At 34.9% G+C, this 15585-nt stretch overlaps 1 protein-coding gene across 5 annotated transcripts in view; it reads right to left on the minus strand.

The window, feature by feature from the left end:
- Positions 1-483: 483 nt before the first annotated feature.
- Pak (serine/threonine-protein kinase PAK 3-like protein) overlaps positions 484-15585 on the minus strand; it is a 69136-nt gene continuing 54034 nt past the window's right edge. For 2 of the 5 annotated variants that reach the window (XM_011314788.1, XM_011314787.1), the window contains one exon: positions 484-782. In XM_011314788.1, coding sequence (XP_011313090.1) covers positions 621-782 — 162 coding nt within the window. In that variant the 3' untranslated portion in view covers positions 484-620. Of the gene's footprint in view, positions 783-1102; positions 1246-3338; positions 5444-15585 lie in introns of those variants that run through there. The other 3 variants (XR_892792.1, XR_892791.1, XM_011314789.1) reach the window with 3 other exon arrangements.

The raw sequence follows: 15585 nt of genomic DNA on the forward strand, positions 1-15585 counted from the left end.
TTTAACGACGCCGCGAGCGCGGCTAAAGTCGGTAATCAGAGTTGCTCAGACGTTGGTAAACCTCGCCCCCCTACACGGAGAGATTTTAATAAGAAAAATTACGATGTGAAAAATCTTAACTGCGGATGAAATGGCGAATTCCGAGAAATATGCGTTGATTTTTTTGAAAATTGGGACTTTGATTTTTTAAAAATACATTTCTCTATCCAAACATCACGAATTGAAATTGTCAAAGAAAGAGAAACAAAATTTCGATGTACATATTTGTTAAAAATATTCTTAGGATCTGAATAATTTGTCAATAGGTGAGAATTTAATTACTTTCTCAAATTTTACGATTCATATTTGATTTCTTTTTTTCGATGGCTGAAATAAATTGAATAGTATGTTCATTTCATTAAGTTGCATTAATAAAGTAAAATAAATCCATGTTTTTATCGGTTATTCAGGAACAGAATAACTTCAATTTTCAATCAGCCAGAATTGATAATTTATTAACAATTTTAGTTTTTTACGGAAAAGGAGAGAAACAATATTTACAGCCAAGATATTAACTGCTGCAGTGCCCCTGGATTTTTACATGCGCAATTTTCATTTTTACGATGTGAACTCACAAAATATCAAAGCAGCGAGTGATGTTTACAAATGGGGCATAAGGAAATAAACAGAAGGCTCCATGCTCGCGTTTTTTGTTTCATTGTTTCGTCGCCTGTCGAAAGATATCGGTCGTGCTCAGTCAACCAATCAAGCTCAGCCAAGCCATCACAGTCGGCTCTTTTATCCTAAAAAAAGAGGAGATTTCCTTCATTATCGACTCTGACATTTTTAGGTTTTTTTTAAACGGAATCTGCCGTTTCAATATTCTATCATGGCACAATTCTCTGAAATTGACTCAATTTTTCTTCCAATACAATTGGAAATGTTCTTCATCAATGTAATAAAAAAAAAGGAATTGATTTGGAGCTGTTCTTTTTATTTTCAAATTACGATTGACAATCGTAAAATGGCCAAATCCTTCATTATGGTCGACCGTTCTAATTCTACCCATGCAATTTTACGATTCAAAAATAGTAAAATTAACTAAACCAATTGTTCCGTGTACCGTGTCATACTGATGCTGACTCGGCATCGTGAGACTCGCCACCAAAAGTCCCCGGAGTAGATGAAATTCCTTCGCGGTTGGTTTCTATCAGGTTTTCCAGAAAAACCTGACTGGCGCCTAATCGTGAGCGATAGAGACGACAGCTAGAATAGTTTGAGGATTATCATGGGATGTTTACCCGGGGAAAATCCTCTTACGACACACAGTTCTAATATCGAGCACCTGTAGTAACCGGAATAATTGGTACCATTTTCACTAGTTGTGTCAACTTCGATGAGTTGACATCACATATGTTCTGGGCACGTTTAAAAAATTAATTTTAAAAGATGAATGGGAAATTATTGGACAATTTTTCTGGTTCTTCTCTATCAAATCTGAGCTGTGGGAAGCATATATTTGAGGGAAATAAATATTTTTAGAATTGGGAATGGGGAAAATCGGTATGGTTATAAAAGACCAAAATAACATACCATATATTCAAATGAAAGTTGGGACATCAATGCCAATATGTGGGAAACGAATATTTATAAACGATGTTCGTACGCATGTGTAGATACATGTTCCTTTTTAATATATAAAAAACTTTCCTCTATTCTACATGTAAAAACGAAAAAAAAACTAAGAAATCGATAAAAATTATATAAAGTAGGTATTACATTAACATTTTTTCATTAAAACAATATCTGTTTATATAAAACAAAGAGAATATTTCATTACAGAAATTCTAATTTTTCGCAATATAATACAATTATAAAAGACTCAGACTACATACTAATTATATAATTACACGCGCAAACGAAAATGTCACAATAATATGATTCAAGGACGTAATGGGCATCTATAATGAATTAGCGTCCTTCGCTTGCGGTGCTTTCCAATAATTAGAGATAAGTTATCTCAATAATGTGACGCAAATAAGTACCCCGCGCTTATTGTAGATTTTTCTTACTGCAATTTTCGAAATGACCATCATAAATCACGGTATGTTTTATCAATTTCGTAAACTTCCATTTAGCACCTATTTTATGTTTGTCAAAGGCTGTTCACGGCCAGTTTGAATTAAAACTTTATTGGTCGCTCAACCGAAATCAATTTTTCTGAGTGGTTTCATTGCGGTCCTCATGCTCAACAGATTTTCTTCGCTTTGAAATGGGAACATTGACATCAACAGTCATTCAAACTATCTGTAAATCACATGCGACGGACCCCAAGTATCTGTAAAATGTTGAGTTATAGTGAATAGTATAATAAAAAAAATCTTCATCAACCATTAAGGAACAATAGTTTGCGATTAAAGAATGCCTCATCGATTCATTCATCATTATTAAAGTTTTGTCCTTGTTTCAATTTTTTCTACCGTACATTTGTTTCTAAACATGACCATACGTGCACACATCCCGAAGTGTCAAAACAATCATTGTATTGTACGCCACCTTGTGTTAAAATTTCGTAAATCATCATAGATCTCGTTTCCTTTTATTTTCCACTTCTTATTCGTCAATAAGATCCTTTTGTCCATTATCATCGCAATACACACAAATAGAAAATGATTGAACAAAGATTACTTCTAATAATTGCTTTCGACGTCTTACTAAGCAACATATGAAAATCTCAATAAGTTCATTTAAGTGCCGTTGCATAAACTTGTAAAAAATGTCGCTGCCAAAAACTCCTGTTAGGTCATTGGTTGATGCTTACAATAGAACAGGAAGAAAATTTTGCTAATAACTGTGGAGTTCCCTTAGTCTGTCAGATTTTTACTTAGCAGCCGCCTTCCCTGTCGATCTGGTCTCCCTCGAAAAAATTCTTCCAGTTCACATGTACCGTCGATTCCAAACTCGACGTCATGTGCGTAGGAATGCGTAATGTTTCAAAAATAGAGCGGTTTCATAGTTCTATAAGTTATGGGCATTTTCTCCCATTACCAACTTATTATCTTCGTTACTAGCGGGAACGAAAGAGTAAGAACGATTTCTTAGATTAAAGTAGTTTTATCGATATATCACAAGTCAAGCTCTGCTCACTTTGACTAGCGCGGTAGCTGGATTCAACAATATTGCTCAATACTATTACTATTACTAATTAATTAATCTGTAGGAATGATCTCTGTATTTTCCATAAAAAATGAAGAAAATGCAGTGTTGATTTTCCGTTCTTGATTTTTTAGAATTTTTTGTGATTTTTAAAAGGATTTTTGGAATAAATAGTAAAATAAAATGAAGAAAACATGTTCTTCAATCATTAAAAATCAGAGCATCAAGACAAACATCTGAAATTTTCCACAGAATTATCTTTTTACGTGATACATATATGAAAAAAAAGGCGCCTTGAAATTCGCTGGGGGCAGATACACCAGCCTACCTGGCTAGACCCTTTCCAAGGAAATCGCTTCAAGATTAAGTACCGAAGCCGGCAAACTAAGGGAACTCTACTGTACCGCGTAATTTTCCATATGAGCGTCGTATATACAGAGATATTTAATAAAAGATGCAGAGCTTAAATTGGCTTACCGATTATGAATTTCATTCAGCAAATCTAAATGACGCGGTATTGTCATTTTGACACACAAATGAGGCAAGAGTTACGGGAAACAATAGTTCCGTGAATTTTTTGCTCACAGAGAAACATATTTAACAAAACATCCGCTAAATTTTAACAAAAATTTCTCTCCTTTTTTTCTGGGATGAAAATGAGAAAATAGGTGTTTCCAATTCCAGCACAGCTGCTCAAAAAATTATACACTGAATTTCAAAACTCTTAAAGTTTCAGTCCTGGGTTTAATATACCTAACAAAAAATGAGTCAAGTTAAATGCTCTTTGAATGCTCTTGGTCAAATCGATATCTCAATTTTGTTAACCCGCAAAGGGTCGCGCTGCAGCGTTACAATTTTCTGTGCCACAATAGTCATGGCATAGAAAACACATCCAAAAATCATGACTAATTGAATACATTTTCTTTAATTGAATAACTCATCAAGCTTACTTAATTAAAAATAAAAATCGTTATCGTTAATTTCCGTTCTCTTATTTTATATTTTTTTGTTTCCTTTCTCTTATATCGTGATAAGTATATCCCGATATAAGAGAAAGCAAACAAAAAGAATAGCAAACTAGTGATTTTGCGCGACTGCAGACAGGTTAATATCTGTTTATACATACTGTAAAAGAGAATGTGGTATGCCAAGTAAATTAAAAAAAAAAAAAATTTCATGGAAAACGCCGTTTATGTAATGATGGTTTCATTCATTCCTTTTTCTCCCAAGACAAAATAGGTCAAATTTTAAAACCTCTGTGAAAAAACTAATAAAGGCTGCTTGTGAATCTACAAGACCGATGAAAATAGTATTTTTCGATATAAATCCGTTACGTTGTCAGGGATATCAACTGAGCGGCCCGGACGCAGCCGAGGTTAGCCAATCACATAGACTGAAAAAACCCATCGTACATGTGTGGAACAATATTTTTTTGTCAGCGATGTTACGTTCAGCAAGTATTGAACTGTGCGTTTTCAATTTCACAGGTAAAAAAAGCACATTTCGGCACGAGATGAGCACAGCAGCAATGCCAAAAATAATAATTAACCGTGTTCATGTTTTCAGTTATTAATTATCTTTCCTAGTTCAATTTTTACGTTTCAAAAAATATAAATCCCACATAGAGGCCAATTTTATTTTTACCTCATAACTTTTTGTTCAGTAACTTTTCCGCTGAAATAATATTATTAGAATAAGTGTTACCTCATTAATTACTAGTCATTCTTATTTGCTTATCGCATTATCTAAAAAGGGTTTTGCTGTAGGTAATGTGTCTCATTTCTTTCATCAATAGTCAGCTAACTCATTGTCAAATTGAGTTAGTAATACTAATTCACCGTATTTATAAAATAGCTGGCGTTGGATTCATTAAATTCATTGGAAATTTCGATTTATTCTACAAATAAAAATTAACTTGCAGATGAATTTCATCCAATAATATGCCAGATTATTCTTGATCTCATAGATTTTAACATTAAATACTCCCAGTTAAAACGGGCCGATTTTATTATAACTCGTCAAATAATAAATCAATTGATAGTAAACAAATTCTAACTAATTAGTACCTATACATATTCTATTTATACTTATTAAATATTATATATTACTGAATTATTGTGCCGTTACCAATTTGGGAGGGTCGATATCCTCATATCTTCTGAATACTTTTTCCCAATTGTTCTTTTCATGCTGTTTTTCTGTATCTGGAGTCGATGTGAAGAATTTAGTGACCCTTGGCGGCCTCTTTAGCTGCCATTATCAAAGGTGTCAGAGACGCTAAAGGCTTTGAAAATTTCAGGAAAGGATGCTGTAATGGGAAAAAGACAAGTTGAAGCTTTGAAAATATTAAAAGAAAAATATATTTAGTAACGTTTGTGTTGACATTAACACTGGTGTGACTGTCCAACTCGGAGTTGCTCGCACGTCAGTCAGTAAAATTACACAACTACGCGCATATTCCGTGCATCTTTTTTACACCTCTAGAATCTGTATCTTTTCTATTGTAAATTAGCATTAAATTTATAATCTTTCAATACATATAAAATTAAAAGGGATTCCGTTTATTTAATAGTCGGTAATGATTCAAATTGTTTTTTGGGCTTCAATAGTTCAATATTTTTGGAACAAATTATACTGATATGATTATTATATAATTATCAAGTTAATATACCTGCTATTGTTTTATTGATATTCTCACAGAAATTGATAGTACGCCCAAGCTTTGTTACCCACAGAACAGTGGTAAATGTCCAACTGAGCCCAACCAAAAAATTCAGACATAATCAATCTAAAAAATTCGGGCCTAGACTGTTGAGGGTAATGGATTCAATAGGTATATTAAAAATAGGGTAAATGTCTAGAACAGCCCCCCAAGAAATGAAATGCCGAAAGTGGATCCTCGTGTTTACACGAAGGATTAGACAACAACGGGTCACTGATTATACCGAGCGATATTTAGTCTTTAAACGTACCAACATGTGTTGTCGTGGGGCCGATAACCGCTACGTCGTCGTCGTGGCCCTGGGTAATGCAAAGAGCGGTATAGAAATTTCATCGTATGCAGGAAACTATTTCTCCCCAAGATACGCTTGTCAGATTCGTGATCAGGCGGTAAAAAACTGTCGCATAGGATGTAATTCAATATAAAGTTCGGGAGGGGGGGTAATAGACATTCACCGCGATTCCAGCTATGTTTATCGGATTTAACGGATTTAACGGAACTCGCTACCCCTCTCGCGCATTATTCTTATCTCTCTCGTTTACTCTCATCGCCTCTTCTAAGCCCTCTCCGAGAATTTTCTCAGTAATATTCTAATCTCGCTCTGATCGGCGTTCTTTTAATGGTTTCTCTTCAAAATTTATTATACGCTTCGGTCTTTTAAAAACTCAAGCAGGAATTATTTTGGGGTTCGCGGAACTACGTGGAGATTTTTCGGGGTTAAAATTTATAATTAATTATTCCTATGGGGTCTCTGGATTATATAGTATCGCAGTCATACCGTTAAGCTCGGTCAGCTGGAAAAATCCGGCCCACCGTTGTCGATTTATTGAATAAAATAGTCAGTTTTGTGAACAGTTTAATAGAGTTCTAGCCTTTTATTTTTGGAACATTTCCGCCCTTTTCCCGGAATCCATCCTTCTCTCCACAACCTAATATACGGAGCAGTGCAGGTAACCGTTACCTCTCCCTCAACCCCTTCGCTGAGCTAGATTAAGTTCCGTTTCTGATTTTTTGTTTAAATTTCGAGTGGCTGATTCCTCGACATCAGAGGCGCCCAGCAACTTTTTTTTTAGGTCCCGATTTTTGTGTGCTTTTCGTATCGGCGAGGAAGCTATAGGGAGGGAGGCCGCAGGTGATGGGCATTTTCGGTCGTTAGAAAACGTCACGTCACATGCGTTTCGGCTAGAATGTATGTGTATAATTTATATATATATTTCGCATATATATCGTTTTCCATGCAGAATGAAATTTCTCTAGAATTCTTCATTGAGGAAAGAATTAATTTTTTTATACATTGTGGTAATTCTCTATTTTCAAGTTCACCTGGTACCAGAAATCATCAAATCATTAATAAGTTATTATTTTTTTCAGTTGTTGTTTAAATCATTCAAAATGAAATGAGCCCATTCCATGGCGAACTCCTCACGATCGGTAGATACCTGATTTCGAAATCAGTCACTCTCTGTGCCCGCCGTTTATCTGGGTGATTCAAATATCGGGATTAGTTCGATCACAATTATGTCCATTATTTTATTTTATTATGATTATGTGTAAAATTAAAGTGTAAAATTATGAAGGGTTCAGTGCAAACATTCTTAGTAGCAAACTTAGTAAACTTTATTGTGCATTATAAATATTAAATACGTCTTCTTCGGTAAAGCGATTGATGAATTGCAAAATTGGACATTACCGCGAGCGACCAAAATGACTCTGGAACAATTTATTGTTCATGAATTGCTGATGAATATTTGAAATATTAAAGACTAGGACTTGTATGTGTGACTCTCTTCCTAGTGGAGAATCGGATTATCGTTTAGTTGTTAGAAGGGAGATTGAGCACATGATTATTTTTATCTCTGTATCGAGATGCGCGGTAGCGTATCCGCCAAGTAAAAGTTTCGTCTCTATCCAACAAATATTAGTATTTATACACGACACAACTACCCCTTCCACTACCTCCTAATCGTATTCAATCCATAAAATACAAACGCCACAAGTTACATGAAATCTGTGCACAGTTACATTTGGATTATAGAAATCGCCCTCAATCTTTTCATTTATATAAGTTTTTCCTCTTTGCGATTAATATTGGTAAAAATACGCCCATGGCAATGGGCTTATTTCAATATTTTCCCGATTTCTATTATCTTTCAATTACATTGAAGTCACTAAGTAGGCAGCAGTTCGATGCAACCTAACCTGGGCTAAATTTGGAGTTCAGATGGTGCCACCCGTGTATTCAAACCGTTGAATTGTAACAGGAAAACAGAGGAGTGTTTTATTTCTTCCCTCGGATTTTATGTTTTTTATTTATTTCCATAGTTATAATTGTTTATTTTATGGTAACGAATATTAGCTTTGCGTTTTGTTGAAAAATTATATGCAGTTTTTGATCTATTGATGTGTACACATGTGACTGAAGTAAATTGTGGAGGTTAATGGAAGTGTGAATTTCGAGATTTTGACATTTAAAAAAATTGATTCGGTCTAATACATACATAAATGGAGAAAGGAGTTTCTCAAATTGTTGAAAAACATTGTGTATTATGTGAAAAAATCATGCAAATGATATACTTCAGATGAACTGAAAACGTGATGTGGGTGACAAAAATGTGGAAAACGTGAAAATAATTTTTTACTTATATTGAAAAAAAAAGGTAAATCTCTGCAAATGATGAAAACTGGTGTTTTTGGAAAAAAAACTGAGCGAAATAAAAGTTTCGCTCAATTGATTCCGTAAACAGCTCGCGTTTTGTCAAAATATGGCGTTCCTTGAAATTAAAAAAAACTCGGAAAATGTAAATGAATACGACAAGAAAAGTGATACGACTCGATTGAAAGGATTCAATAATGAAAATAAAAAACCAGTAGAGACAGGACCAACTTACTTGACATGGTTTTATTTACAGGATAATGCTAAAATGAAATTTGATTAATAATTAAAAGCGACCGAAGATAATCTTTGGCTCTAACTCTAGTTCTTGGGAAAAACTGAGCCTCTACTGATTTTTTAATTTTCATTATTGAATCCTTTCAATCGAGTCGTATCACTTTTCTTGGCGTTGTCATTTACATTTTCCGAGTTTTTTTTAATTTATAGGAACGCCATATTTTGGCAAAACACGAGTTTTTTACGGAATCAATTGAGCGAAACTTTTACTTGGCTCAGTTTTTTACAAAAACACCAGTTTTTGTCATTTGGGGATTGATTGATAATTATTAAACTCATTTGCTAATTGTCGGCTTTTTCTTCTCCTTCGACTATCTAAAACCTTTCCAAATTTATCCTTTTATTGATTAATTTTTAGAGATGAACCTTTTTCAAATCTCACTGTTCGATGAAACAGATCGTAACTAAAGTTTGTTGATCTCTAGTATATAGTGTATCAAGGGTGGAAAGTCAGAAATTATTTTCCCGCCCGAAGTGCACATGCTATTTTTTAACACACCTGCTTGGAAAGTTCGCACTTTGCTCTCAAAAGCGGAAAGTCTCGACTTTCCAACCTTGGCAGGACCTTTCTATCCGACGGCGGGAAATACTCACTTTCCCCTCGCTTATCAGGGAGCAAAGTGCGAACTTGTCGGACAAGTGCGTTAAAAATTTAGATTTCGAGACATTCTCAACAAACTAATTTTTTTTGAAAGAGTAAATTTTTCTCTCTTTTCTTCTTCATGCCAGAATTGATGAGAGCAGCAAAATTGAAGATATGTTTTCGGATGACACTTTCTTGGAGTTTGCGATGAAAAAGAAGAAAAAAAGAAAATGTCTGGGGAACAACTTGAAATTGCCGTTTGAAATTTTCTTTTTGAGTTTCCATAGCAAAAATGTGCACACACAAAAAATCATTTTTTGCGAAATATAGGTTCCGATTTGTTCATTCGCCATAAGGTCTCTGAATTTAATTTGGAATCAGAACAGTTTTAGAAAAAAACAAGTAGAGGTATGAGTATATGGGGGCGAGGAAATCATAGTGAACATGCTCTTGAGTGATTATTTCAATCTTTCATCACCAATGACTTGATGGTATGCTTCCGAACGGCTAGGTAAAATGTTCAAATCTTTGTATGTACGCAAATTTCTTGAAAAATCAATCTTTCAACTTCAGATTTTGCAGTGACGCTGTGTTAAATTGAATAATTTGTCGAAAATTCTCGACAATTTCCTATGATGAGTTATATGAGTTGAAAATGTCCCTTATTGCTTTTTTTAAAATTTATTTAAAGTGTTAGTTAATTACATCGATTCCTCGGTGTGAGGGAAGCCATATAAATACTATTTTCGTTTGTGGGTGACTTTCTTTTGTTATTGTGAAATATTGCTCTCTAATATCAGTAATGTATGGGTTGGTTTTGGCTATCAGTTTCCCAGAGTCAAGAGGTTGGCATTCATTGAGGAAGTTCGTCACTATGACATAATTTCGTTCAGGATTGTCAGAGATTAGTCTTATTGCTAGGGTGAGGGCTATACACTCTGCAGTATAGCTTGACGAATTCCTATTCAGTGTCGTGGAGAGGCGAACGTCTAATTCTGGGCATATGCACGCATCTCCTACATAGTTATTCCCTGGGTTTTTACTTTCATCCGTGAAAATGCGACAGTGGCCTTGGAATAATTCCTCTAGTGTGTCATTTACAAATCTATTTGAGTCGTATTCTCTTTGTTTTACACAAAAATTTTGCCCTTTCCTTCTGTACCCTAGAGCTAGCCTAATTGCAGTAAATTGAATTCGTTCGAGTTTGTTAACCATATTTTGTGTATTGGGAATGTAAACAAATATACAGTAATCGATGATTTGCCTGACAAAACTTTTGTATAGTATGATGAGAGTTACTGGGTCGGCCCCCCACCATGCTCAACGAAGAAATTTTAGTAGGTTCGAACCCCTGAGTGTTTTCTGTTGTATTTTACAGGTATGATATTTGAAATTTAGCTTTTTGTCGAAATAACTGCCGAGAAATTTCTTGATAGAACTAGTTGAGAATTTGATGGTATCTATTTTAATTTTTACTTCTAACTGTTGAACTTCCTTATTAGTCAATTGTAACGTAGTTGTTTTTGTGGGAGCCAATTCAAGTTCCAGTTTCCTCAAATTTGCTGACAGGTGCGCGATGGCGCTCTTTAAAGTTTGAAACTCTCTTTGCACCTCCCGTAGGAGCAATAAAGGGCTACATCATCTGCGAAAAGGGAGGTTTTGATCGCCGTTGTAATATTTCTCGTTATATCTTTTGTATAAATTGTGTATAATAATGGGAATACCTCTTCTCAGGGGAACACCCTTGCGAACCGTCAATGCCTTTCCTTCGGGTTAGAGTGAACATATCTTTTGGCCGTCAGAAATTTAATGAAACGAATCGCAGTCGTTGGGCATTTTATTTCGACTAGTTTTTTAATCAATATATCAGGAATAACGTTGCCAGATGCACCTTCTACATCTAAAAAAGTCGCAATGTATGTATGTATGTAATGTATGTATGTATGTATGTATGTATGTATGTATGTATGTATGTATGTATGTATGTATGTATGTATGTATGTATCTTTGTATGTATGTATGTATGTATGTATGTATGTATGTATGTTTGTATGTATGTATGTATGTTTGTATGTATGTATGTTTGTATGTATGTGTTGTAACGTGGTATTTTACCAGTTACTGGTTCTCGACCGTTTCGCGATTTTAGAGACTTCCACCAGACGGGAAGTCACCTTCAATGGCGAGAGTTTTGAGAAGAGAGAAGAACATACGTTTGATTGGATTTTGTTTTATTTTGAATTATGCGCCACCGCGTTCCATTCTGAGGACATCGACGAGGATCCCTGGACGCCGAGAGATGTCATCGAACTCCTAATTTCTGATGATAACTGGATTTTCGATGTGGCCGATAATGGAGCCACAATCCAGCTATCAATTACCACGGAAGTGACGTATCACCAGAGCACGGGGTTTCGCAATTAATGGAAAAATAGCAATAAGTTAATCAGGAGAGTTACTATTCTCTCATGGGTAGTAATTAACGCCCGAATAATGTTGTAATTTTAGGGATGCGCTGAGAATTTATTCTCGCTAATTCAACACAATTAATGATTGTGAAGCATCGCGAAATTTAATAGCGTATGCGTTTTGAATATAATGTTTGTGTCGCGCATGCCCGAATACTTGGGACTGGTGGATAAATAGATTATCCCCACCTAGTTCATGATGCCGTAGCGTTACCCACCTGTTGCGAATTTTTACGTGTCTCGAAAAATCACTTCCCGTGTGGTGGAGAAAGTGAGCGGATCGATTAACAATTCTGAGATCGAAAGACGCTATCGGGAAATAAGGACGCCATTCCAAGTTTATCTCATTTCTAAAGGATTGTGAGAACTTTGAGGAGATTTCGGAAGTTTTGGGTGAGCGTGGTGGCCGAATTATTTCATTGTGATTTATAATTTTAGTGGGCAGAGATTCAGTTTAATTATTTGGTGTTATGTACACCCGAGTCCTATAGGACTATTAGTCGATTGTTCTATTAGTGAATCTCTGACCACTCTCTTCAGTGAATTTTGACTCTCTCTCTCATTCATATTTATTAGTAAATTTGTTAATTTTGATTAATTACTATTTTTTTTTAGTTTCGCGACTTTGTATGATAAAGTTGTGTCGCGAAATTCAGTGACTCTCGCCGTTGAATTTCATTTTAATTTCAGTTAATTTCAAGGTCTCGTGACTTCTCGAACATTTGTCTCTTATATTGTATTTATTTTGTGTAGTTTTGCTTGTCCGAGGTCACGTAGACGGATCGATTTTCACGTTACTGTTTCGAGTCATTGAATTTACTTGACTATTTCTGATAAAATATTTCTGATAAAATTTTCTTGACTTTTCTGACTAGTGACAATTGAGTTTTGTGACGCAGTTGTTTTTCAATACTTTAATATTTATTTTGACTTATGTGACTGTTTTCTATTATTTATTTATTTTTTTTATTTATCAAACTTCAGAAAATCTTCATTTAATAATAATTTGACGATAGTGACCAATTTAAAATTATATAGAGTGCACAGTAACGAGTGGTCGATTTAAGGGGATTTCATTTTATATATTTTTTTTATGTATCGAGACTAATTTTTTTATTAAATATTGTTCTCCCCGACAATTCTTATTTTATTTATTTATTTTTTTTTTTGCTGAAGATCCCAGTTGCATCCGCTTTCAGCTTCCGATTTTCTAAATCTCTACGTGTTGAGCTACTGGAGCAATTGAGGCTGAGAGCGGAGAAGGATTTCGATACGGCGGTCATTCCGTTAAAAATTGACCTGGCGCCTAACTGATTTTTCTGATTTTTTTTGGGGTGTTTTGGTGCCAGAGGGCGGGCTAATGGACGGAGAGTTCCGTGAACCTCCGAAAATTACGTCGCAGTGTGTATGCATAATGTAACAATAATGACTGCTCGATTGTTAATTAAATAATATAACAATTAAATTACTGCTCGATTGTTTTTGTCAAAGCATCCTTGGTCAAGTCTAAACATAATGGAACAAGTCCTATTACTTTTCAATTTTTAGAACAGTCAAATTGGCTTTGATATCAAATAACATTAGCCTCCCTCCATTTTTCTTTGATGAAACCTTTCGACATGTTTTGCACAATTGATGAAGCTATCAGTGATGGTACGAATAAAACAATTTCATAACGAACCAACTCCACTCGTTTGCATTATAATTCGATTTTCAATTGAGTACTTTATCATATGATGGAGTAATAACAATTTAATTGAATATAAAGACAATTTAGATACATTTCCATGTATTCGAATAAATATTATAATGAGGGAAAAAAGTGAAAACAACAAAATCTGAGAAACAAAAATCCATTCGGAAGCTTGTTGCTAACTTCTTCTCTTTTATTTTCTCATTTAATAGATGATAATCATAATATTCCATCGCTCCCTGGTGAAGAAACAAAAAAAGCAAAAAACACGCACACACACACACACACACACAAATGCATGCATACAGAGGTCATCTAAAAACTGCATATTCAGACTTTTTAGGCTATATTTAGTGACCCTAAGACAAAAAATTGGGAACTTAAATATGATGGAATTGGGAAGCAAAAACAGAAAAAAATTGGAAAATTTGAAGGTCAAGTGCTGTCCAAAAATCGATAAAATGAGCTTTTTCTATCATATTCAAATTATTTTCGAATATTCACCAACATATTATTCAAATTCAGCTCGATTTCGCCATCACAAAAATCAAAATTACAGAATCACCCGGAAGAGTCCCCCACCGGGTGAATGGAATCACCTTTGCGACAGAATAGCACATGTCAGGGCAGTGAATTTAATCTGGAACATTACGCGCTGTCAAAATTGTTGTATTGAGAGATCGACTCCCTCCAAAGACAAAAGGTGGTAAAGCCAATGCCATAATTTTTACCAATCGAAAATCGATTTTTGTAACCATGATAAATTGATCCGCTCCGAAAAGTCTAAATTACCAAGCGGTTTAGCAGTTAAGTCAAAGCGATAATTTGACTTGATGGAAATAACTTTCCGGAATCGATCTGTGCGTTTGGGTCATCCCATACTATAATTCGCAAGATAGTCGACATAGTGCGTGGTGACCTATTTAATAATAGTAAGTAGCTAAATGGACCAAAGTATACAGGGATACTACATCTTTGAATCCAAAGTGTATCTTGCATTATAAGCGGACTAATTAATCAGTCTGCGTGGTTGTGAAGGTTTTCAAAAACTCCTCAAATTCTGTTATCTACCATGGGTGAATATGATGCAATAAGTATTTACAATAGGATCAGAGACAAATTTTATTCTGGTGAAGAAAGACGATCGTGCAACAAAAGAAATTCACACACCTCTATATTTTTTTTTCTTATATCAGGCCCTTTTTGCTTCCTTTTTTTGACTAATTGGCCCCATCCCACCCTATGCATGCAGCTACGGATCCTATACTGTACCGTACTGATTCTCCTATATACATAGGAATGACATGGAAACCACAGGAAAAATATCTGTACAGACGGTTACTCTATTAGCAACCTCCCACTCATCGGTGCCTGTTGTAAAATTCGATTCAACAGGGAATCGAACCTACAACTTCCAGAATAATAGGCTTGCACTTAACCACTGAGCTACCAACGTCGGCATCTCTATATGTAAGGATCGGATTACCAAACAACGCTGGACTGAGAGTTCCATAAAGACGCAGCTTCATATTTTAGAAAGTCAAAGGAATCGGCTATCAAAATTTCGAAAAAAAAACTTTCCAGTAATAACATTTAAACGTTGCTACCTTTCTATTGTAACGTATTATTTATAGGAAGACCATTCAGTGGTTCCCATTGGCATCCAGACGACACGTCAATTTGCGAAGTAAGTCATTCCTGATTTATTTCAACCCTTTCCTAATTCTTTATTTGATTGATTTTTATTTTTGCTTCCGAATGGAAGCTTTGTAATCGACCAAATTTAAGATTCCCATTTTTTGTCATATTTCCTCTTAATATGACCCAATGATTTCGAAAATGCAGTTTTTCGACTGTGTCCGAATGTATGTATGTATGTGTGTGTGTATGTGCTATTTTTATTTCATTGATTTTCTTTGATTGCTTACCTGTATCTCTCATCAGTTGCATCTTTTTCTATCCGAATGTAGGTCTCATTGGGTTCTATCTATCGCCGTCAATAGAAATTGATTTCACCCATCCGTTTTTATAATT

This window comes from Fopius arisanus, unplaced genomic scaffold, assembly GCF_000806365.1.
Source record: "Fopius arisanus strain USDA-PBARC FA_bdor unplaced genomic scaffold, ASM80636v1 scaffold00213, whole genome shotgun sequence".
NCBI lineage: Eukaryota > Metazoa > Arthropoda > Insecta > Hymenoptera > Braconidae > Fopius > Fopius arisanus.